This window comes from Callionymus lyra, chromosome 1 (assembly GCF_982586985.1).
Source record: "Callionymus lyra chromosome 1, fCalLyr1.hap1.1, whole genome shotgun sequence".
NCBI classification, from domain to species: domain Eukaryota; kingdom Metazoa; phylum Chordata; class Actinopteri; order Syngnathiformes; family Callionymidae; genus Callionymus; species Callionymus lyra.
In genome coordinates, this window is record NC_141818.1 from 981,377 (window position 1) to 1,006,539 (window position 25,163).

The 25,163-nt window shown below is 45.7% G+C and overlaps 1 protein-coding gene across 1 annotated transcript in view; it reads left to right on the forward strand.

Moving 5' to 3' along the window:
- Positions 1 to 13,129: 13,129 nt before the first annotated feature.
- The window catches only part of LOC148087326 (myosin-9-like), a 33,727-nt gene continuing 21,693 nt past the window's right edge, over positions 13,130 to 25,163 (forward strand). Inside the window, exons 1-6 of the mRNA XM_087787063.1 lie at positions 13,130 to 13,272; positions 18,999 to 19,186; positions 19,240 to 19,380; positions 19,441 to 19,597; positions 23,747 to 23,774; positions 23,868 to 23,961. Of these exons, the coding sequence (XP_087643189.1) occupies positions 19,001 to 19,186; positions 19,240 to 19,380; positions 19,441 to 19,597; positions 23,747 to 23,774; positions 23,868 to 23,961 (606 nt within the window). The 5' untranslated portion in view covers positions 13,130 to 13,272; positions 18,999 to 19,000. The remainder of the gene's footprint in view (positions 13,273 to 18,998; positions 19,187 to 19,239; positions 19,381 to 19,440; positions 19,598 to 23,746; positions 23,775 to 23,867; positions 23,962 to 25,163) is intronic.

The window sequence follows — 25,163 nt, forward strand, 5'->3', positions numbered from 1 at the left end:
CACTTGAAGTGAAAGTGACAGTAGTATCTACTCTGACCGCTAGAGGGCGCCCAGGTGTGTCTCCCTCAGGAGAGGGAATTTAAAAGAAGCTCCATCACGTGATCCATGCTCTCAACTCTTGTTTCAGTGAATCTCAAGTGTTTGAGTGAAAAGATCTTCTCGACATGTTTGGACACGAATGTTACTGTTTCAAGTTACACTTTCTACTCCTGCTGGAGACAACCTCTCACTTCTGTCCTGCTGGAGACAACCTGTCACTTCTGTCCTGCTGGAGACAACCTGTCACTTCTGTCCTGCTGGAGACAACCTCTCACTTCTGTCCTGCTGGAGACAACCTCTCACTTCTGTCCTGCTGGAGACAACCTCTCACTTCTGTCCTGCTGGTGACAACCTCTCACTTCTGTCCTGCTGGAGACAACCTCTCACTTCTGTCCTGCTGGTGACAACCTGTCACTTCTGTCCTGCTGGAGACAACCTCTCATCTGTGTCCTGCTGGAGACAACCTCTCACTTCTGTCCTGCTGGAGACAACCTGTCACTTCTGTCCTGCTGGAGACAACCTCTCATCTGTGTCCTGCTGGAGACAACCTCTCACTTCTGTCCTGCTGGAGACAACCTCTCATCTGTGTCCTGCTGGAGACAACCTCTCACTTCTGTCCTGCTGGAGACAACCTCTCATCTGTGTCCTGCTGGAGACAACCTCTCACTTCTGTCCTGCTGGAGACAACCTCTCACTTCTGTCCTGCTGGAGACAACCTCTCACTTCTGTCCTGCTGGAGACAACCCCTCATCTGTGTCCTGCTGGAGACAACCTCTCACTTCTGTCCTGCTGGAGACAACCTCTCATCTGTGTCCTGCTTGAGACAACCTCTCACTTCTGTCCTGCTGGAGACAACCTGTCACTTCTCTCCTGCTGGAGACAACCTCTCATCTGTGTCCTGCTGGAGACAACCTCTCACTTCTGTCCTGCTGGAGACAACCTCTCATCTGTGTCCTGCTGGAGACAACCTCTCACTTCTGTCCTGCTGGAGACAACCTCTCATCTGTGTCCTGCTGGAGACAACCTCTCACTTCTGTCCTGCTGGAGACAACCTCTCACTTCTGTCCTGCTGGAGACAACCTGTCACTTCTGTCCTGCTGGAGACAACCTCTCACTTCTGTCCTGCTGGAGACAACCTCTCATCTGTGTCCTGCTGGAGACAACCTCTCATCTGTGTCCTGCTGGAGACAACCTCTCATCTGTGTCCTGCTGGAGACAACCTCTCACTTCTGTCCTGCTGGAGACAACCTCTCACTTCTGTCCTGCTGGAGACAACCTCTCACTTCTGTCCTGCTGGAGACAACCTCTCACTTCTGTCCTGCTGGAGACAACCTCTCACCTCTGTCCTGCTGGAGACAACCTCTCACCTCTGTCCTGCTGGAGACAATTATGGCTAAGATGGCGCCGCACGAGCAGCTGCTGGTTACAACAGCTCCCTCTTTCTTCTTACTTTTTATTACACTTTTTCCATTTTTTTGGCGTCTTTTTAATTTTTTCTTTAGAGTGGTCGGATCTTGTTGCCGTTGTGCACAAAACGAGACCCACTTTTACAACTTTTGCATACGGTTTTCTGCTATTTTCGTCACTTTTTGGAACTCCGTCGGCAGACACTCAGCAGGTCTATTGGTTACACCAGGGATCAGCTGTTGCGCAACATCTCTCTCAGCGAATGAACGATTCCCGTGGAAATCAAGAGAAAAGACGCAGAGCAGGTCGGATGAAACAAGAGAAGAAACGTAGGTTCCTTTATTCCATCGATCATCATGGGAAATGTACGTTCGATCGTGAATAAAACGGACGAGTCGCTGCTGACCGGCATCAGAGAGACTTCCGGGAGAGCAGCCTTCTATGTTTCACGGAGACCTGGCTGACGGAGAAGATCCCAGACTCTGTTGTTTCCCTGGAGGGGTTCAAGATGGTGCGTGCGGACCGGGACATGGACGGAAAGAGGAGAGGAGGAGGAGTGGCGGTGTTTATTAATGAGAGATGGAGCGATCCTACGTCTCATTAAAGAACAAGTGTGCACTAAGGACATAGAGTTGGTTGCGGTGGGCATCCGCCCGTATTACATCCCGAGGGAGTTCTCACATGTGATTGTGTTCACTGTTTACATTCCTCTGAGCGCCTCAGTGTCGCACCTGCAGCTCAAACACCCGAACTCTCTCCTGCTCATTAACGGGGATTTTAGACATCAGCCTCACTCTCCTCCATTCTTCCCACCTTCACACAATATGTGAAGTGCCTACACCTCCACCGCCCTGCCCCCCCTCGGCCGCTCTGATCATAACCTGATACGTCTGCGACCTGAATACACTCCCATGGTGAGGAGACAGCCTGCACAGAAAAGAACTGTTAAGATGTGGAATGATGAAGCCAAGGAGAGGCTGAGAGACTGCTTTGAGTCTACAGACTGGAGCGTGTTCTCTCATGGTGATGACATCGACACCTTCAATGACCATTCCACGGATTACATAAAGTTCTGTGAGGACAACGTCACGCCGACCCGCAAGGTGCGGTGCTTTGCCAACACCAAGCCATGGGTGACCCCTCAACTTCAAGTTCTGCTGAACAAGAAGAAGAGGGTGTTTGCTTCAGGGAGCAGAGAGGAGCTTAAAGAGGTCCAGCGAGAGCTCAAGAAGGCGATCAGGATGGCCAAGGAGGAATACAAGAGGAAACTGGAGGAGCAACTGGCGCAGGGCAACACAAGGGATGTGTGGAAAGGCCTGAAGAACATCTCAGGTCATGGCCAGAGTGGAGCCAGAGCCACAGCAGGGGGAGACCAAAGATGGGCCACTGAACTGAACCAGTATTTCAACCGGTTTGATCAGGGCCCCCCTCCCCCCTCCATCTCTGCCCCCCACTCTTCACAAAGCTGTTTTTCCCCTGCTTCAGCCCCCTCCCCCCAACTGTTCTCACCTCCAAGCCACCTTTCTCCCCCCCAACACGCCCTACTTCAGCTGCCCAACCCCCCACAGCCACCTCTCTCTGTTACATCGGAACAGGTGAGGAGAGAATTAAGGCGACTGAAGATCAGGAAAGCTGCTGGACCAGATGGACTCAGCCCCAGACTGCTCAGAGACTGTGCTGATCAACTTTGTGAGTTGGTCACACACATCTTCAACCTGAGCCTCAAACTGGAGAAGGTCCCGGTCCAGTGGAAGACCTCCTGTGTGGTTCCGGTTCCCAAGGCGGTGCACGCGAAGGAACCAAGCCACTTCAGACCAGTCGCCCTGACCTCCCATCTGATGAAGACCTTGGAGAGACTGGTACTCCGCCATCTACGCACGACGGTGAGCTCTGCGTTGGATCCGCTGCAGTTCGCCTACAGGCCAAAGATGGGGGTGGACGACGCCGTCATCTACCTGCAGCACCTGCACTGACTCACCTGGAAGCCGTCGGTAGCACTGTGAGAGTCATGTTTTTTGACTTCTCAAGTGCTTTCAACACCATCCAGCCGGCGCTGCTAAGGAAGAAGATGGAGGACGCAGGAGTTGGGACACAGCTGGCAGCATGGACGATGGACTACCTCACCAACAGGCCGCAGTATGTGAGGCTGCAGGACTGCAGGTCTGAGGTGACCATCTGCAGCACCGGGGTGCCTCAAGGGACAGTGCTGTCACCTTTCCTTTTTTCCCTCTACACGGCGGACTTTACCTATGACTCCAGCAGCTGTCACCTCCAGAAGTTTTCTGACGACTCGGCCATTGTGGGCTGCGTGTCTGGGGGGGCGAGCTGGAGTACAGGTCAGTCATCAAGGACTTTGTTGACTGGTGTGAGAGCAACTACCTTTGCTTAAACACCGTTAAGACAAGGGAGATGGTGATTGACTTCAGGAAAAAGTCTCCACCACATCAACCGGTGAGCATCCAGGGCTTGGACATTGAGCTGCTGGACAGCTTCAAATACCTGGGTGTTCACCTCAACAATAAACTGAACTGGTCCACACACATCAACGCCGTGTATAAGAAGGGCCGAAGTCGCCTCCACCTCCTGGGGAGACTGAGGTCCTTCGGAGTGTGCAGACCACTTTTAAGGACCTTCTATGACTCCGTGGTAGCCTCTGCTATCCACTACGCTGTGGTCTGCTGGGGAGCAGGCAGCACGGACCGGGACAGGAAGAGACTGAACAGGCTGGTCACGAGGGCCGGCTCTGTCCTGGGCCGCTCGCTGGAGGAGGTGGGAGAGAGGAGGACACTCTCCAGACTCTCCTCCATCAGGGACAACGCTCTTCACTCACTGCACCTGAGCGTGGAGGAGCAGCTCCTTCAGTGGCTCAGGCCCCCCAGTGTAGGACGGAGCGTATAGAAGGTCCTTCATCCCAACTGGTGTCAGGATATTTAACTCTCTACTTTAAATATCCTGATGCTAATCCGTAGTGTGTTTTTCCTCTTGTGTGTTTTATTTTATTTTTTACTTTTTTTGTTTGTATTTTTATTTTATTTTATTCTATTGTATTTTGTTAATAGTGTTAAATTTCTAATTTTGTAAATAATTGTATATTTTTAAGATCTTTTTTATTTTATTTTGTATTATCTCTTTTATTTTTATTTTTTTCCTTGCACTTTATTTTTTTAAACTGCGCTGTTGTGAAAGTGTGTTTCCCCTCTGGGGATGAATAAAGCTTTTCTATTCTATTCTTTTCTATTCTAACCTCTCACTTCTGTCCTGCTGGAGACAACCTCTCACCTCTGTCCTGCTGGAGACAACCTCTCATCTGTGTCCTGCTGGAGACAACCTCTCACCTCTGTCCTGCTGGAGACAACCTGTCACTTCTGTCCTGTTGGAGACAACCTCTCACTTCTGTCCTGCTGGAGACAACCTCTCACCTCTGTCCTGCTGGAGACTACCTCTCACTTCTGTCCTGCTGGAGACAACCTCTCACCTCTGTCCTGCTGGAGACAACCTCTCATCTGTGTCCTGCTGGAGACAACCTCTCACCTCTGTCCTGCTGGAGACAACCTCTCACCTCTGTCCTGCTGGAGACAACCTCTCATCTGTGTCCTGCTGGAGACAACCTCTCACCTCTGTCCTGCTGGAGACAACCTCTCACCTCTGTCCTGCTGGAGACAACCTCTCACCTCTGTCCTGCTGGAGACAACCTCTCACCTCTGTCCTGCTGGAGACAACCTGTCACTTCTGTCCTGCTGGAGACAACCTCTCACCTCTGTCCTGCTGGTGACAACTTCTCACCTCTGTCCTGCTGGAGACAACCTCTCACTTCTGTCCTGCTGGAGACAACCTCTCACTTCTGTCCTGCTGGAGACAACCTCTCACTTCTGTCCTGCTGGAGACAACCTCTCACCTCTGTCCTGCTGGAGACAACCTCTCACTTCTGTCCTGCTGGAGACAACCTCTCACCTCTGTCCTGCTGGAGACAACCTCTCACTGTCCTGCTGGAGACAACCTCTCACCTCTGTCCTGCTGGAGACAACCTCTCACCTCTGTCCTGCTGGAGACAACCTCTCACTTCTGTCCTGCTGGAGACAACCTCTCACCTCTGTCCTGCTGGAGACAACCTCTCACCTCTGTCCTGCTGGAGACAACCTCTCACGTCTGTCCTGCTGGAGACAACCTCTCACTTCTGTCCTGCTGGAGACAACCTCTCACTTCTGTCCTGCTGGAGACAAGCTCTCACCTCTGTCCTGCTGGAGACAACCTCTCACTTCTGTCCTGCTGGAGACAACCTCTCACCTCTATCCTGCTGGAGACAACCTCTCACCTCTGTCCTGCTGGAGACAACCTGTCACTTCTGTCCTGCTGGAGACAACCTCTGTCCTGCTGGAGACAACCTCTCACCTCTGTCCTGCTGGAGACAACCTCTCATCTGTGTCCTGCTGGAGACAACCTGTCACTTCTGTCCTGTTGGAGACAACCTCTCACTTCTGTCCTGCTGGAGACAACCTCTCACCTCTGTCCTGCTGGAGACTACCTCTCACTTCTGTCCTGCTGGAGACAACCTCTCACTTCTGTCCTGCTGGAGACAACCTCTCACTTCTGTCCTGCTGGAGACAACCTGTCACTTCTGTCCTGCTGGAGACAACCTCTCACCTCTGTCCTGCTGGAGACAACCTCTCATCTGTGTCCTGCTGGAGACAACCTCTCACCTCTGTCCTGCTGGAGACAACCTCTCACCTCTGTCCTGCTGGAGACAACCTCTCATCTGTGTCCTGCTGGAGACAACCTCTCACCTCTGTCCTGCTGGAGACAACCTCTCACCTCTGTCCTGCTGGAGACAACCTCTCACCTCTGTCCTGCTGGAGACAACCTCTCACCTCTGTCCTGCTGGAGACAACCTGTCACTTCTGTCCTGCTGGAGACAACCTCTCACCTCTGTCCTGCTGGTGACAACTTCTCACCTCTGTCCTGCTGGAGACAACCTCTCACTTCTGTCCTGCTGGAGACAACCTCTCACTTCTGTCCTGCTGGAGACAACCTCTCACTTCTGTCCTGCTGGAGACAACCTCTCACCTCTGTCCTGCTGGAGACAACCTCTCACTTCTGTCCTGCTGGAGACAACCTCTCACCTCTGTCCTGCTGGAGACAACCTCTCACTGTCCTGCTGGAGACAACCTCTCACCTCTGTCCTGCTGGAGACAACCTCTCACCTCTGTCCTGCTGGAGACAACCTCTCACTTCTGTCCTGCTGGAGACAACCTCTCACTTCTGTCCTGCTGGAGACAACCTCTCACCTCTGTCCTGCTGGAGACAACCTCTCACCTCTGTCCTGCTGGAGACAACCTCTCACCTCTGTCCTGCTGGAGACAACCTCTGTCCTGCTGGAGACAACCTCTCACCTCTGTCCTGCTGGAGACAACCTCTGTCCTGCTGGAGACAACCTCTCACCTCTGTCCTGCTGGAGACAACCTCTCACTTCTGTCCTGCTGGAGACAACCTCTCATCTCTGTCCTGCTGGAGACAACCTCTCACTTCTGTCCTGCTGGAGACAACCTCTCATCTGTCCTGCTGGAGACAACCTCTCACCTCTGTCCTGCTGGAGACAACCTCTCACTTCTGTCCTGCTGGAGACAACCTCTCACCTCTGTCCTGCTGGAGACCACCTCTCATTTCTGTCCTGCTGGAGACAACCTGTCACTTCTGTCCTGCTGGAGACAACCTCTCACCTCTGTCCTGCTGAAGACAACCTGTCACCTCTGTCCTGCTGGAGACAACCTGTCTCTTCTGTCCTGCTGGAGACAACCTCTGTCCTGCTGGAGACAACCTCTCACCTCTATCCTGCTGGAGACAACCTCTCACCTCTGTCCTGCTGGAGACAACCTCTCACCTCTGTCCTGCTGGAGACAACCTCTCACCTCTGTCCTGCTGGAGACAACCTCTCATCTGTCCTGCTGGAGACAACCTCTCACCTCTGTCCTGCTGGAGACAACCTCTCACTTCTGTCCTGCTGGAGACAACCTCTCACCTCTGTCCTGCTGGAGACAACCTCTCATTTCTGTCCTGCTGGAGACAACCTGTCACTTCTGTCCTGCTGGAGACAACCTCTCACCTCTGTCCTGCTGGAGACAACATCTCACTTCTGTCCTGCTGGAGACAACCTCTCACCTCTATCCTGATGGAGACAACCTCTCACCTCTGTCCTGCTGGAGACAACCTCTCACTTCTGTCCTGCTGGAGACAACCTCTCACCTCTGTCCTGCTGGAGACAACCTCTCACCTCTATCCTGCTGGAGACAACCTCTCACTTATGTCCTGCTGGAGACAACCTCTCAACTCTGTCCTGCTGGAGACAACCTCTCACTTCTATCCTGCTGGAGACAACCTCTCACCTCTGTCCTGCTGGAGACAACCTCTCACTTCTGTCCTGCTGGAGACAACCTCTCACCTCTGTCCTGCTGGAGACAACCTCTCACTTCTGTCCTGCTGGAGACAACCTCTCACTGTCCTGCTGGAGACAACCTCTCACTTCTGTCCTGCTGGAGACAACCTCTCACCTCTGTCCTGCTGGAGACAACCTCTCACCTCTGTCCTGCTGGAGACAACCTCTCACTTATGTCCTGCTGGAGACAACCTCTCACCTCTGTCCTGCTGGAGACAACCTCTCACCTCTGTCCTGCTGGAGACAACCTCTGTCCTGCTGGAGACAACCTCTCACCTCTGTCCTGCTGGAGACAACCTCTGTCCTGCTGGAGACAACCTGTCACCTCTGTCCTGCTGGAGACAACCTCTCACTTCTGTCCTGCTGGAGACAACCTCTCATCTCTGTCCTGCTGGAGACAACCTCTCACTTCTGTCCTGCTGGAGACAACCTCTCACCTCTGTCCTGCTGGAGACAACCTCTCACTTATGTCCTGCTGGAGACAATCTCTCATCTCTGTCCTGCTGGAGACAACCTCTCACCTCTGTCCTGCTGGAGACAACCTCTCACCTCTGTCCTGCTGGAGACAACCTCTCACTTCTGTCCTGCTGGAGACAACCTCTCACCTCTGTCCTGCTGGAGACAACCTCTCACCTCTGTCCTGCTGGAGACAACCTCTCACTTCTGTCCTGCTGGAGACAACCTCTCACCTCTGTCCTGCTGGAGACAACCTCTCACTTCTGTCCTGCTGGAGACAACCTCTCACCTCTGTCCTGCTGGAGACAAACTCTCACCTCTGTCCTGCTGGAGACAACCTGTCACTTCTGTCCCGCTGGAGACAACCTCTCACTTCTGTCCTGCTGGAGACAACCTCTCACCTCTGTCCTGCTGGAGACAACCTCTCACTTTTGTCCTGCTGGAGACAACCTCTCACCTCTGTCCTGCTGGAGACAACCTGTCACCTCTGTCCTGCTGGAGACAACCTGTCACTTCTGTCCTGCTGGAGACAACCTCTGTCCTGCTGGAGACAACCTCTCACCTCTGTCCTGCTGGAGACAACCTCTCACCTCTGTCCTGCTGGAGACAACCTGTCACCTCTGTCCTGCTGGAGACAACCTGTCACTTCTGTCCTGCTGGAGACAACCTCTGTCCTGCTGGAGACAACCTCTCACCTCTGTCCTGCTGGAGACAACCTCTCATCTGTGTCCTGCTGGAGACAACCTCTCACTTCTGTCCTGCTGGAGACAACCTCTCACCTCTGTCCTGCTGGAGACAACCTCTCACTTCTGTCCTGCTGGAGACAACCTCTCACCTCTATCCTGCTGGAGACAACCTCTCACCTCTGTCCTGCTGAAGACAACCTGTCACCTCTGTCCTGCTGGAGACAACCTGTCTCTTCTGTCCTGCTGGAGACAACCTCTGTCCTGCTGGAGACAACCTCTCACCTCTGTCCTGCTGGAGACAACCTCTCACCTCTGTCCTGCTGGAGACAACCTCTCACTTCTGTCCTGCTGGAGACAACCTCTCATCCCTGTCCTGCTGGAGACAACCTCTCACCTCTGTCCTGCTGGAGACAACCTCTCACTTCTGTCCTGCTGGAGACAACCTCTCATCTCTGTCCTGCTGGAGACAACCTCTCACTTCTGTCCTGCTGGAGACAACCTCTCACCTCTGTCCTGCTGGAGACAACCTCTCACTTATGTCCTGCTGGAGACAATCTCTCATCTCTGTCCTGCTGGAGACAACCTCTCACCTCTGTCCTGCTGGAGACAACCTCTCACCTCTGTCCTGCTGGAGACAACCTCTCACTTCTGTCCTGCTGGAGACAACCTCTCACCTCTGTCCTGCTGGAGACAACCTCTCACTTCTGTCCTGCTGGAGACAACCTCTCACCTCTGTCCTGCTGGAGACAACCTCTCACTTCTGTCCTGCTGGAGACAACCTCTCACCTCTGTCCTGCTGGAGACAACCTCTCACCTCTGTCCTGCTGGAGACAACCTGTCACTTCTGTCCTGCTGGAGACAACCTCTCACTTCTGTCCTGCTGGAGACAACCTCTCACCTCTGTCCTGCTGGAGACAACCTCTCACTTTTGTCCTGCTGGAGACAACCTCTCACCTCTGTCCTGCTGGAGACAACCTCTCACCTCTGTCCTGCTGGAGACAACCTGTCACCTCTGTCCTGCTGGAGACAACCTGTCACTTCTGTCCTGCTGGAGACAACCTCTGTCCTGCTGGAGACAACCTCTCACCTCTGTCCTGCTGGAGACAACCTCTCACCTCTGTCCTGCTGGAGACAACCTGTCACCTCTGTCCTGCTGGAGACAACCTGTCACTTCTGTCCTGCTGGAGACAACCTCTGTCCTGCTGGAGACAACCTCTCACCTCTGTCCTGCTGGAGACAACCTCTCATCTGTGTCCTGCTGGAGACAACCTCTCACTTCTGTCCTGCTGGAGACAACCTCTCACCTCTGTCCTGCTGGAGACAACCTCTCACTTCTGTCCTGCTGGAGACAACCTCTCACCTCTATCCTGCTGGAGACAACCTCTCACCTCTGTCCTGCTGAAGACAACCTGTAACCTCTGTCCTGCTGGAGACAACCTGTCTCTTCTGTCCTGCTGGAGACAACCTCTGTCCTGCTGGAGACAACCTCTCACCTCTGTCCTGCTGGAGACAACCTCTCACTTCTGTCCTGCTGGAGACAACCTCTCATCCCTGTACTGCTGGAGACAACCTCTCACCTCTGTCCTGCTGGAGACAACCTCTCACTTCTGTCCTGCTGGAGACAACCTCTCACCTCTGTCCTGCTGGAGACAACCTCTCACTTATGTCCTGCTGGAGACAACCTCTCACCTCTGTCCTGCTGGAGACAACCTCTCACTTCTGTCCTGCTGGAGACAACCTCTCACCTCTGTCCTGCTGGAGACAACCTCTCACTTCTGTCCTGCTGGAGACAACCTCTCACTTCTGTCCTGCTGGAGACAACCTCTCACTGTCCTGCTGGAGACAACCTCTCACTGTCCTGCTGGAGACAACCTCTCACTTCTGTCCTGCTGGAGACAACCTCTCACCTCTGTCCTGCTGGAGACAACCTCTCACTTCTGTCCTGCTGGAGACAACCTCTCACCTCTGTCCTGCTGGAGACAACCTCTCACCTCTGTCCTGCTGGAGACAACCTCTCACTTCTGTCCTGCTGGAGACAACCTCTAACTTCTGTCCTGCTGGAGACAACCTCTCACCTCTGTCCTGCTGGAGACAACCTCTCACTTCTGTCCTGCTGGAGAAAACCTCTCACTTCTGTCCTGCTGGAGACAACCTCTCATCCCTGTACTGCTGGAGACAACCTCTCACCTCTGTCCTGCTGGAGACAACCTCTCACTTCTGTCCTGCTGGAGACAACCTCTCACTTCTGTCCTGCTGGAGACAACCTCTCACTGTCCTGCTGGAGACAACCTCTCACTGTCCTGCTGGAGACAACCTCTCACTTCTGTCCTGCTGGAGACAACCTCTCACCTCTGTCCTGCTGGAGACAACCTCTCACTTCTGTCCTGCTGGAGACAACCTCTCACCTCTGTCCTGCTGGAGACAACCTCTCACCTCTGTCCTGCTGGAGACAACCTCTCACTTCTGTCCTGCTGGAGACAACCTCTAACTTCTGTCCTGCTGGAGACAACCTCTCACCTCTGTCCTGCTGGAGACAACCTCTCACTTCTGTCCTGCTGGAGACAACCTCTCACTTCTGTCCTGCTGGAGACAACCTCTCACTTCTGTCCTGCTGGAGACAACCTCATGTTTTATTTAACAAACTCTTTCTTTTCTCTTTTAAATTCTTAAGAACAGAAACTTGACATCAAGGATTATTTTATTAATTAATTAATTAAAATAAATAATTAATTTAATTATGTTTTTTGTGTTTATGACGGTTTAGAAAAGATAGAATCAAATAAACAGATGAATAAAATAAACGTAATAATGAATCAAGTAAAACAAACACTGACGTATAAAAATACAAACATTTAAAAACGGTCCATGGATGAGCTTCACAGGACCTTGTGTGGCCCGCGAGCCTCGGACGCTCTTGTCATTTGATAAAATAACTTTATTGACACGTGTGCAGCTGACAGTCGTGATGGACGAGTGTGTTCGTGTCTGCACACGTCACAGCATCCTTGATGTTCCAGGGATTCGAACCCGCAGCACAGACACGACCATATATGGACGAGGACAGAGGAGGCTCCTGATTGGCTGGATTAGCTTCAGGTGTTCAGACCCCCGGTGACGTCACGTCCGCTCCCGCAACAACATCTCGCAGCTTCATGTTTCCTTTAAAGGACTCGTGCAGGTGAGACACGCCCACCTGTGCAGGTACAGACGCGGCGCCGCATTCCTGTGCGCGTGCGTGTGTGCGCGTGCGTGTGACCCTAATTCACTCTCATCTTCATAAACGTGTAAAAACCAACAATGTTCTGAAGAAATATATATGAATATATTAAAATATATATATATTAATCCAATAAATCCACTTAAATGCTTTTGTTGTAATCAATTATATAAATTAAAAAATAGTTTTAAAACGTTTACATGTGTTTAATCCTCATTTTTATTGTATTTCTGACATTAGCAACATGCTAACAATGCTAAATCCAACAGCACAATAGAAACACTTACAATAAAGTTTAAAACACAAATGGAAAAGTATATGTTATTGAACAATAAAAATAAAAAAAAGTTGTATTTATTGTTTATATTTGATTCAAGACAATGAAATAATACTTTATTATTTTTAAATGAAAATAATGTTGATTTATATGAAGATCATTGAATTAATAATAATAAAGGTAAGGTAAGGTAAAACTTTATTGATCCTCAGGAGGTCTCCTTCGGGAAATTGTTTATATAATATATATAATTATAATAATATATAATAATAGTTTAAATTTGCGTCATTCTAACGATTCTAAATCCTGTTAAATAGAATTAAATAAAAATAGTCTTTTAACTCCTCGTGGAGAATAAAGTCATATTTTCAAGTAGAATCTATGAGTGTAAAATAAAACATATATAAGTACACGTTTGTAAAATAATACATTTATATCGTCTCTAAATGATTCAATCTTCAGATGAACGTGTATAAATATAACTTTAAAGTATTTCTACGATAAAGAATCTGATCAATGAAACTTGATTAATTGAACTCAAAGTCTCCAGCGGCCCTTGAACGCACCACGGGGGCCCGGAGAGGAAGGGCGGGGCCGGAAGAGGTGAGGGCGGGGCTCGCGCGCTCACAGGTGACCACAAGAGCTGAAGTTCTTCATCTTCATCATCATCATCATCATCATCATCGGAGCTGCAGGTCCTCAGAGGAGCTTCTGAACATCTTCAACCAGGAGTCCTTGAACGCACCGTGAAGTTCTGCTGCAGGTGAGAAGATCTTCTCCAGAAGAAGTTCGTGTCGAACTGATGTTTGTTCAACGAGTTCCACGAGAAGAAGCTTCAGAGCCTCAGGTGTGCTCGTCTACCTGTGGCGGCGCGCATGCGCAGAGCTCGCTCCTCACTCGTGGAATTAACTTTATTGACAATCTTTGTTGACAAAACAGTGACAATCGATCGCGTCGAACTTTGTGTAAATCTTTTGTGTTGATTGTGTCGTCAGCGTGTGTTGTCACGTGACGTGAGCTAGTGTGTCGAGCTGTAGCCCGAGGACACACTATTGTCACGTTTGTGTTGCTCTTTTACACAATCATGTTGTTGAGCTTCTGACAGTTTTCTGCAACAATACTTCTAATATTCGTGAGTATTTCTGCGAGTATTTCTGCGAGTACTTCATGAACACAAGTGTGTACTAGTGTTGATGAAGCCATGAAGTAAAGTGTGTTGACTTTGAGTCCATTTGAATGTGTTTAAACACACTTTAAATGTTGTGTATCTTCAGGGCAGCGACTGATGATTTAATATTCATTTGATCGTTTAATTTGATTCGTTTAAACTTTTAAACATTTAAACATTTAAACATTTAAACATTTAAAGTCGTTCAACTTGTTGACAGAGAAGGTTTGGACCTTCATCAGAAGATCTTCCCATGATCCTCCTCACCTGACTGTATATTCAGTGTTTTGAGTTCCTTCCAGCAAACAGAGACGCGTCCAGGAAAGATCATGTGATCATGTGATCATGTGACCTTCTCGCATGTTTGCTGAGGTTCGTGAAGATGAAGATGATGAAGATGATGAAGATGATGATGATGATGATGAAGATGATGAAGATGATGATGATGAAGATGATGATGAAGATGATGAAGATGATGTGACGAGTGAAGCTGTTGAGACTCAACGTGTCGACATGTTTGTGTAACTTCCTCAGGAAGTTGAACCATCAACCCTCGTGTTTCGTTGAAGAAGAGTTTGATCTGTCGCTTCAACTCTGTGTTCGACTAGTTTTCCTTCCGTCTCCACAAACTAACTCTGTGTTCGACTAGTTTTCCTTCCGTCTCCACAAACTAACTCTGTGTTCGACTAGTTTTCCTTCCATCTCCACAAACTAACTCTGTGTTCGACTAGTTTTCCTTCCGTCTCCACAAACTAACTCTGTGTTCGACTAGTTTTCCTTCCATCTCCACAAACTAACTCTGTGTTCGACTAGTTTTCCTTCCGCCTCCACAAAGTAACTCTGTGTTCGACTAGTTTTCCTTCCGTCTCCACAAACTAACTCTGTGTTCGACTAGTTTTCCTTCCGCCTCCACAAACTAACTCTGTGTTCGACTAGTTTTCCTTCCGCCTCCACAAACTAACTCTGTGTTCGACTAGTTTTCCTTCCGCCTCCACAAACGAACTCTGTGTTCGACTAGTTTTCCTTCCGCCTCCACAAACGAACTCTGTGTTCGACTAGTTTTCCTTCCGCCTCCACAAACTAACTCTGTGTTCGACTAGTTTTCCTTCCATCTCCACAAACTAACTCTGTGTTCGACTAGTTTTCCTTCCGTCTCCACAAACGAACTCTGTGTTCGACTAGTTTTCCTTCCGTCTCCACAAACGAACTCTGTGTTCGACTAGTTTTCCTTCCATCTCCACAAACTAACTCTGTGTTCGACTAGTTTTCCTTCCGTCTCCACAAACTAACTCTGTGTTCGACTAGTTTTCCTTCCATCTCCACAAACTAACTCTGTGTTCGACTAGTTTTCCTTCCGTCTCCACAAACTAACTCTGTGTTCGACTAGTTTTCCTTCCGTCTCCACAAACGAACTCTGTGTTCGACTAGTTTTCCTTCCGTCTCCACAAACGAACTCTGTGTTCGACTAGTTTTCCTTCCGTCTCCACAAACGAACTCTGTGTTCGACTAGTTTTCCTTCCGTCTCCACAAACGAACTCTGTGTTCGACTAGTTTTCCTTCCGTCTCCACAAACGAACTCTGTGTTCGACTAGTTTTCCTTCCGTCTCCACAAACGAACTCTGTGTTCGACTAGTTTTCCTTCCGTCTCCACAAACTAACTCTGTGTTCGACTAGTTTTCCTTCCGTCTCCACAAACTAACTCTGTGTTCGACTAGTTTTCCTTCCGTCTCCACAAACTAACTCTGTGTTCGACTAGTTTTCCTTCCATCTCCACAAACTAACTCTGTGTTCGACTAGTTTTCCTTCCGTCTCCACAAACGAACTCTGTGTTCGACTAGTTTTCCTTCCATCTCCACAAACTAACTCTGTGTTCGACTAGTTTTCCTTCCGCCTCCACAAAGTAACTCTGTGTTCGACTAGTTTTCCTTCCGTCTCCACAAACTAACTCTGTGTTCGACTAGTTTTCCTTCCATCTCCACAAACTAACTCTGTGTTCGACTAGTTTTCCTTCCGTCTCCACAAACTAACTCTGTGTTCGACTAGTTTTCCTTCCATCTCCACAAACTAACTCTGTGTTCGACTAGTTTTCCTTCCGCCTCCACAAAGTAACTCTGTGTTCGACTAGTTTTCCTTCCGTCTCCACAAACTAACTCTGTGTTCGACTAGTTTTCCTTCCGTCTCCACAAACTAACTCTGTGTTCGACTAGTTTTCCTTCCATCTCCACAAACTAACTCTGTGTTCGACTAGTTTTCCTTCCGTCTCCACAAACTAACTCTGTGTTCGACTAGTTTTCCTTCCATCTCCACAAACTAACTCTGTGTTCGACTAGTTTTCCTTCCGCCTCCACAAAGTAACTCTGTGTTCGACTAGTTTTCCTTCCGTCTCCACAAACTAACTCTGTGTTCGACTAGTTTTCCTTCCGCCTCCACAAACTAACTCTGTGTTCGACTAGTTTTCCTTCCGCCTCCACAAACTAACTCTGTGTTCGACTAGTTTTCCTTCCGCCTCCACAAACGAACTCTGTGTTCGACTAGTTTTCCTTCCATCTCCACAAACTAACTCTGTGTTCGACTAGTTTTCCTTCCGTCTCCACAAACGAACTCTGTGTTCGACTAGTTTTCCTTCCGTCTCCACAAACGAACTCTGTGTTCGACTAGTTTTCCTTCCATCTCCACAAACTAACTCTGTGTTCGACTAGTTTTCCTTCCGTCTCCACAAACTAACTCTGTGTTCGACTAGTTTTCCTTCCATCTCCACAAACTAACTCTGTGTTCGACTAGTTTTCCTTCCGTCTCCACAAACTAACTCTGTGTTCGACTAGTTTTCCTTCCGTCTCCACAAACGAACTCTGTGTTCGACTAGTTTTCCTTCCGTCTCCACAAACGAACTCTGTGTTCGACTAGTTTTCCTTCCGTCTCCACAAACGAACTCTGTGTTCGACTAGTTTTCCTTCCGTCTCCACAAACGAACTCTGTGTTCGACTAGTTTTCCTTCCGTCTCCACAAACGAACTCTGTGTTCGACTAGTTTTCCTTCCGTCTCCACAAACGAACTCTGTGTTCGACTAGTTTTCCTTCCGTCTCCACAAACTAACTCTGTGTTCGACTAGTTTTCCTTCCGTCTCCACAAACTAACTCTGTGTTCGACTAGTTTTCCTTCCGTCTCCACAAACTAACTCTGTGTTCGACTAGTTTTCCTTCCATCTCCACAAACTAACTCTGTGTTCGACTAGTTTTCCTTCCGTCTCCACAAACGAACTCTGTGTTCGACTAGTTTTCCTTCCGTCTCCACAAACGAACTCTGTGTTCGACTAGTTTTCCTTCCGTCTCCACAAACTAACTCTGTGTTCGACTAGTTTTCCTTCCGTCTCCACAAACGAACTCTGTGTTCGACTAGTTTTCCTTCCGTCTCCACAAACTAACTCTGTGTTCGACTAGTTTTCCTTCCGTCTCCACAAACTAACTCTGTGTTCGACTAGTTTTCCTTCCATCTCCACAAACTAACTCTGTGTTCGACTAGTTTTCCTTCCGTCTCCACAAACGAACTCTGTGTTCGACTAGTTTTCCTTCCGTCTCCACAAACGAACTCTGTGTTCGACTAGTTTTCCTTCCGTCTCCACAAACTAACTCTGTGTTCGACTAGTTTTCCTTCCGTCTCCACAAACTAACTCTGTGTTCGACTAGTTTTCCTTCCGTCTCCACAAACGAACTCTGTGTTCGACTAGTTTTCCTTCCGTCTCCACAAACTAACTCTGTGTTCGACTAGTTTTCCTTCCGTCTCCACAAACTAACTCTGTGTTCGACTAGTTTTCCTTCCGTCTCCACAAACTAACTGTGTTCGACTAGTTTTCCTTCCGTCTCCACAAACGAACTCTGTGTTCGACTAGTTTTCCTGTCAGACCCTCTGAATCGACACAAGATGGCGGTTGTGTTTAAAACGCTCACGGAGACGTCAGTGTTTGCTGAGGATCAACAAAGTGTTTTTACTGAAGGATCACGAGAAGAAAGATGTTGTTTCGACTCCAGATCAACACCTTCTTGTTGCTGAAGTTTTAACAAGTGACGATGTTTTTAATAGACATTGAATAATATTCATATATATATATATATATATATATATATATATATAAATATATATATACTTAAGATTAAAGCTCCCATATGCAAAATTGAAAATGTTTTTTCTGGCTCCCCTAGTGTTGTAACGGTGCCGGTGCAATCTAAGATAACGGCGCCGCTAAGATGTGATGAAAGTCGACTCTTATCATCAGTGACTTGATGTTTTAATAACTTATAAAACGTAAATATATTTTCAAAACTCTTTGAAGTGGATTAATGTTTGTTTATTTGTCGTCATGATGTTTAAATGAGTAACAAAGGCTCAGATCCTCAGACGTGGTCCAGGGTGTGGTCCAGGAATGATCTCCTCGCCCAGACTTGCTCCCCCGACGAGAAGAATGCTCTGATCTGAGGATCTAGATCTGAAGATAGATTCTAAAGAGACGCTTCACCAGGAGAACATACGAGTTAAATGAAGAGGAAAAACTCAATATTTACTCAGAAATAATACAAAATAAAAAAATACATAAAAAGAAAAAGCTTTTTTTTGTGTGTGTGTGTGTGTGTGTGTGTGTGTGTGTGTGTGTGTGTGTGTGTGTGTGTGTGTGTGTGTGTGTGTGTGTGTGTGTGTGTGTGTGTGTGTGTGTGTGTGTGTGTGTGTGTGTGTGTGTGTGTGTGTGTGTGTGTGTGTGTGTGTGTGTGTGTGTGTGTGTGTGTGTGTGTGTGTGTGTGTGTGTGTTCTGCAGCGTTTTTGTGTCTGAACTCGTCTGGCGTGCTCTTATTTTGAAGGTCTGATTCTTCTTACGACTCTGACATGAACTCAAACGTTTCACTGAACGTGAGTTCAACTGATGTTCCTCAGATGAACTTCATCCATGAGTGTAACTGATGTTCCTCTGGATGTTCCTCTGATGAACTTCATCCATGAGTGTAACGGATGTTCCTCTGGATGTTCCTCTGATGAACTTCATCCATGAATGTAACGGATGTTCCTCTGGATGTTCCTCTGATGAACTTCATCCATGAATGTAACGTATGTTCCTCTGGATGTTCCTCTGATGAACTTCATCCATGAACGTAACTGATGTTCTACTGGATGTTCCTCTGATGAACTTCATCCATGAATGTAACGGATGTTCCTCTGGATGTTCCTCTGATGAACTTCATCCATGAACGTAACTGATGTTCTACTGGATGTTCCTCTGATGAACTTCATCCATGAATGTAACGCATGTTCCTCTGTATGTTCCTCATCTTCCTCAGACATGTCCGACGCAGACAAGTTCTTGTACGGGGACCGCGGGGCCGGGAACAGCCCCATGGATCAGGCCGACTGGTCCAGCAAGAAGCTGGTGTGGGTCCCGTCGGAGAAGGTGGGCTTCGAGGCCGGCTCCGTCAAGGAGGAAGTGGGCGACGAGTGCGTGGTGGAGCTCAGCGACTCTGGCAAGAAGGTGAGAAGCTCAAGTCGTTAAAAACACATGTGTCACCGACATCTCGTCATCAGGTGAAGGTCAACAAGGACGACATCCAGAAGATGAACCCGCCCAAGTTCAACAAGGTGGAGGACATGGCGGAGCTGACGTGCCTGAACGAGGCGTCGGTTCTTCACAACCTGAAGGAGCGCTACTACTCTGGCCTGATCTACGTGAGCGTGACCTCCGTCCTCCACGTCTCCTCGCTCTGACACCTTCATGTCGTCCTGCAGACCTACTCCGGGCTCTTCTGCGTGGTCATCAACCCGTACAAGAACCTGCCCATCTACACCGAGGACATCGTCAACATGTACCGCGGCAAGAAGAGGCACGAGATGCCGCCGCACATCTACGCCATCACAGACACGGCATACAGGAGCATGATGCAGGGTAACAAACACAAACAAACACAAACAAACATGATGTTATCAAACAAACACAAACAAACACACAAACATGATGTTATCAAACAAACACAAACAAACACACAAACATGATGTTATCAAACAAACACAAACAAACACACACATGACGGTTATCAAACGAACACAAACATGATGGTTATCAAACAAACACAAACATGATGGTTATCAAACAAACACAAACATGATGGTTATCAAACAAACACAAACATGATGGTTATCAAACAAACACAAACTTGACGGTTATCAAACAAACACAAACATGACGGTTATCAAACAAACACAAACATGACGGTTATCAAACAAACACAAACATGACGGTTATCAAACGAACACAAACATGATGGTTATCAAACAAACACAAACATGATGGTTATCAAACAAACACAAACATGACGGTTATCAAACGAACACAAACATGACGGTTATCAAACAAACACAAACATGACGGTTATCAAACGAACACAAACATGATGGTTATCAAACGAACACAAACATGATGGTTATCAAACAAACACAAACATGACGGTTATCAAACGAACACAAACATGACGGTTATCAAACAAACACAAACATGACGGTTATCAAACAAACACAAACATGATGGTTATCAAACAAACACAAACATGATGGTTATCAAACAAACACAAACATGACGGTTATCAAACAAACACAAACATGACGGTTATCAAACAAACACAAACATGACGGTTATCAAACAAACACAAACATGACGGTTATCAAACAAACACAAACATGATGGTTATCAAACAAACACAAACATGACGGTTATCAAACAAACACAAACATGACGGTTATCAAACGAACACAAACATGACGGTTATCAAACGAACACAAACATGACGGTTATCAAACGAACACAAACATGACGGTTATCAAACGAACACAAACATGACGGTTATCAAACGAACACAAACATGATGGTTATCAAACAAACACAAACATGATGGTTATCAAACAAACACAAACATGATGGTTATCAAACAAACACAAACATGATGGTTATCAAACAAACACAAACATGACGGTTATCAAACAAACACAAACATAATGTTATCAAACAAACACAAACATGATGGTTATCAAACAAACACAAACATGAAGGTTATCAAAAAAACATAATGTTATCAAACAAACACAAACATGACGGTTATCAAACAAACACAAACATGATGATTATCAAACAAACACAAACATGATGATTATCAAACAAACACAAACATGATGGTTATCAAACAAACACAAACATGATGATTATCAAACAAACACAAACATGATGGTTATCAAACAAACACAAACATGATGGTTATCAAACAAACACAAACATGATGGTTATCAAACAAACACAAACATGACGGTTATCAAACAAACACAAACATGATGGTTATCAAACAAACACAAACATGATGATTATCAAACAAACACAAACATGATGGTTATCAAACAAACACAAACATGACGGTTATCAAACAAACACAAACATGACGGTTATCAAACGAACACAAACATGACGGTTATCAAACGAACACAAACATGACGGTTATCAAACAAACACAAACATGACGGTTATCAAACGAACACAAACATGACGGTTATCAAACGAACACAAACATGACGGTTATCAAACGAACACAAACATGATGGTTATCAAACAAACACAAACATGATGGTTATCAAACAAACACAAACATGATGGTTATCAAACAAACACAAACATGATGGTTATCAAACAAACACAAACATGACGGTTATCAAACAAACACAAACATAATGTTATCAAACAAACACAAACATGATGGTTATCAAACAAACACAAACATGACGGTTATCAAACAAACATAATGTTATCAAACAAACACAAACATGACGGTTATCAAACAAACACAAACATGATGATTATCAAACAAACACAAACATGATGATTATCAAACAAACACAAACATGATGGTTATCAAACAAACACAAACATGATGATTATCAAACAAACACAAACATGATGGTTATCAAACAAACACAAACATGATGGTTATCAAACAAACACAAACATGATGGTTATCAAACAAACACAAACATGATGGTTATCAAACAAACACAAACATGACGGTTATCAAACAAACACAAACATGATGGTTATCAAACAAACACAAACATGATGATTATCAAACAAACACAAACATGATGGTTATCAAACAAACACAAACATGACGGTTATCAAACAAACACAAACATGATGGTTATCAAACAAACACAAACATGACGGTTATCAAACAAACACAAACATGAAGGTTATCAAAAAAACATAATGTTATCAAACAAACACAAACATGACGGTTATCAAACAAACACAAACATGATGATTATCAAACAAACACAAACATGATGATTATCAAACAAACACAAACATGATGGTTATCAAACAAACACAAACATGATGATTATCAAACAAACACAAACATGATGGTTATCAAACAAACACAAACATGATGGTTATCAAACAAACACAAACATGATGGTTATCAAACAAACACAAACATGACGGTTATCAAACAAACACAAACATGATGGTTATCAAACAAACACAAACATGATGATTATCAAACAAACACAAACATGATGGTTATCAAACAAACACAAACATGACGGTTATCAAACAAACACAAACATGACGGTTATCAAACGAACACAAACATGACGGTTATCAAACGAACACAAACATGACGGTTATCAAACAAACACAAACATGACGGTTATCAAACGAACACAAACATGACGGTTATCAAACGAACACAAACATGACGGTTATCAAACGAACACAAACATGACGGTTATCAAACAAACACAAACATGATGGTTATCAAACAAACACAAACATGATGGTTATCAAACAAACACAAACATGACGGTTATCAAACAAACACAAACATAATGTTATCAAACAAACACAAACATGATGGTTATCAAACAAACACAAACATGACGGTTATCAAACAAACATAATGTTATCAAACAAACACAAACATGACGGTTATCAAACAAACACAAACATGATGATTATCAAACAAACACAAACATGATGATTATCAAACAAACACAAACATGATGGTTATCAAACAAACACAAACATGATGATTATCAAACAAACACAAACATGATGGTTATCAAACAAACACAAACATGATGGTTATCAAACAAACACAAACATGATGGTTATCAAACAAACACAAACATGACGGTTATCAAACAAACACAAACATGATAGTTATCAAACAAACACAAACATGATGATTATCAAACAAACACAAACATGACGGTTATCAAACAAACACAAACATGACGGTTATCAAACGAACACAAACATGACGGTTATCAAACGAACACAAACATGACGGTTATCAAACGAACACAAACATGACGGTTATCAAACGAACACAAACATGACGGTTATCAAACGAACACAAACATGACGGTTATCAAACGAACACAAACATGATGGTTATCAAACAAACACAAACATGATGGTTATCAAACAAACACAAACATGATGGTTATCAAACAAACACAAACATGATGGTTATCAAACAAACACAAACATGATGGTTATCAAACAAACACAAACATGATGGTTATCAAACAAACACAAACATGATGGTTATCAAACAAACACAAACATAATGTTATCAAACAAACACAAACATGATGGTTATCAAACAAACACAAACATGACGGTTATCAAACAAACATAATGTTATCAAACAAACACAAACATGACGGTTATCAAACAAACACAAACATGATGATTATCAAACAAACACAAACATGATGATTATCAAACAAACACAAACATGATGGTTATCAAACAAACACAAACATGATGATTATCAAACAAACACAAACATGATGGTTATCAAACAAACACAAACATGATGGTTATCAAACAAACACAAACATGATGGTTATCAAACAAACACAAACATGACGGTTATCAAACAAACACAAACATGATGGTTATCAAACAAACACAAACATGATGATTATCAAACAAACACAAACATGATGGTTAAAGTTTTTGTCTGAATTTTGTTAAATTTTCCCTCAGATCGCGAGGATCAGTCGATTCTGTGCACGTGAGTCTCGAGTGTTTGTTCAAATCACGTCACAATTTTCACTGGAAACGAAAAGACTGAAAAACAAACGATGTTTCTGTGTTTGTTGCTCAGCGGTGAGTCTGGAGCTGGAAAGACAGAAAACACCAAGAAGGTGATCCAGTATCTCGCTCATGTCGCCTCGTCCTTCAAGTCCAAGAAGGATCAGGTCAGTGTGCGACCTTTGTGTTACTATGACGACAACTTTACCGACGCTACACACTCACACATGTCAGTGACGCTGCAGCTGATTGGACCACGAGTTACAACATCAACCAATGGAACGCTTTGTGTCGTAAGCTCCGCCCACTGAGATGTGATTGGATCAGACGTGTGTCGATCAAAAGCTGCTGAAAGTCATGAATTGTGGTGAAAAAGTGAAGCGAGAGTCAAAACAAAAGATAAATTGCACTAAAAACACAAAAAGAATGAGCAGGAAAAACAGAATGAAAATGATTCTGAAAAAACAAAAATCACAAACAGATTTTATCAAAGATTATCAAGAGAAGATCATTAATCTCTTAATGGAAGAATGTCATGAAAAAAGAGACATATTTGCACAAAAATAGTTAAATAGATAAAAAGGAAGAAATATTGAACAAAAAAACGAAATTGACATTAAATTATCCTGAAAAATGTCAAATGTTTTCATGATGGATCTTCATGATGGATCTTCATGATGGATCTTCATGATGGATCTTCATGATGGATCTTCATGATGGATCCTCATGATGGATCTTCATGATGGATCTTCATGATGGATCTTCATGATGGATCTTCATGATGGATCCTCATGATGGATCTTCATGATGGATCTTCATGATGGATCCTCATGATGGATCTTCATGATGGATCTTCATGATGGATCCTCATGATGGATCTTCATGATGGATCTTCATGATGGATCTTCATGATGGATCTTCATGATGGATCCTCATGATGGATCTTCATGATGGATCTTCACGATGGTTCTTCACGATGGATCTTCACGATGGATCCTCATGATGGATCTTCATGATGGTTCTTCACGATGGATCCTCATGATGGATCTTCATGATGGATCTTCATGATGGATCTTCATGATGGATCCTCATGATGGATCTTCATGATGGATCCTCATGATGGATCTTCATGATGGATCTTCATGATGGATCTTCATGATGGATCCTCATGATGGATCTTCATGATGGATCTTCATGATGGATCTTCATGATGGATCTTCATGATGGATCCTCATGATGGATCTTCATGATGGATCTTCATGATGGATCCTCATGATGGATCTTCATGATGGATCTTCATGATGGATCTTCATGATGGATCCTCATGATGGATCTTCATGATGGATCTTCATGATGGATCTTCATGATG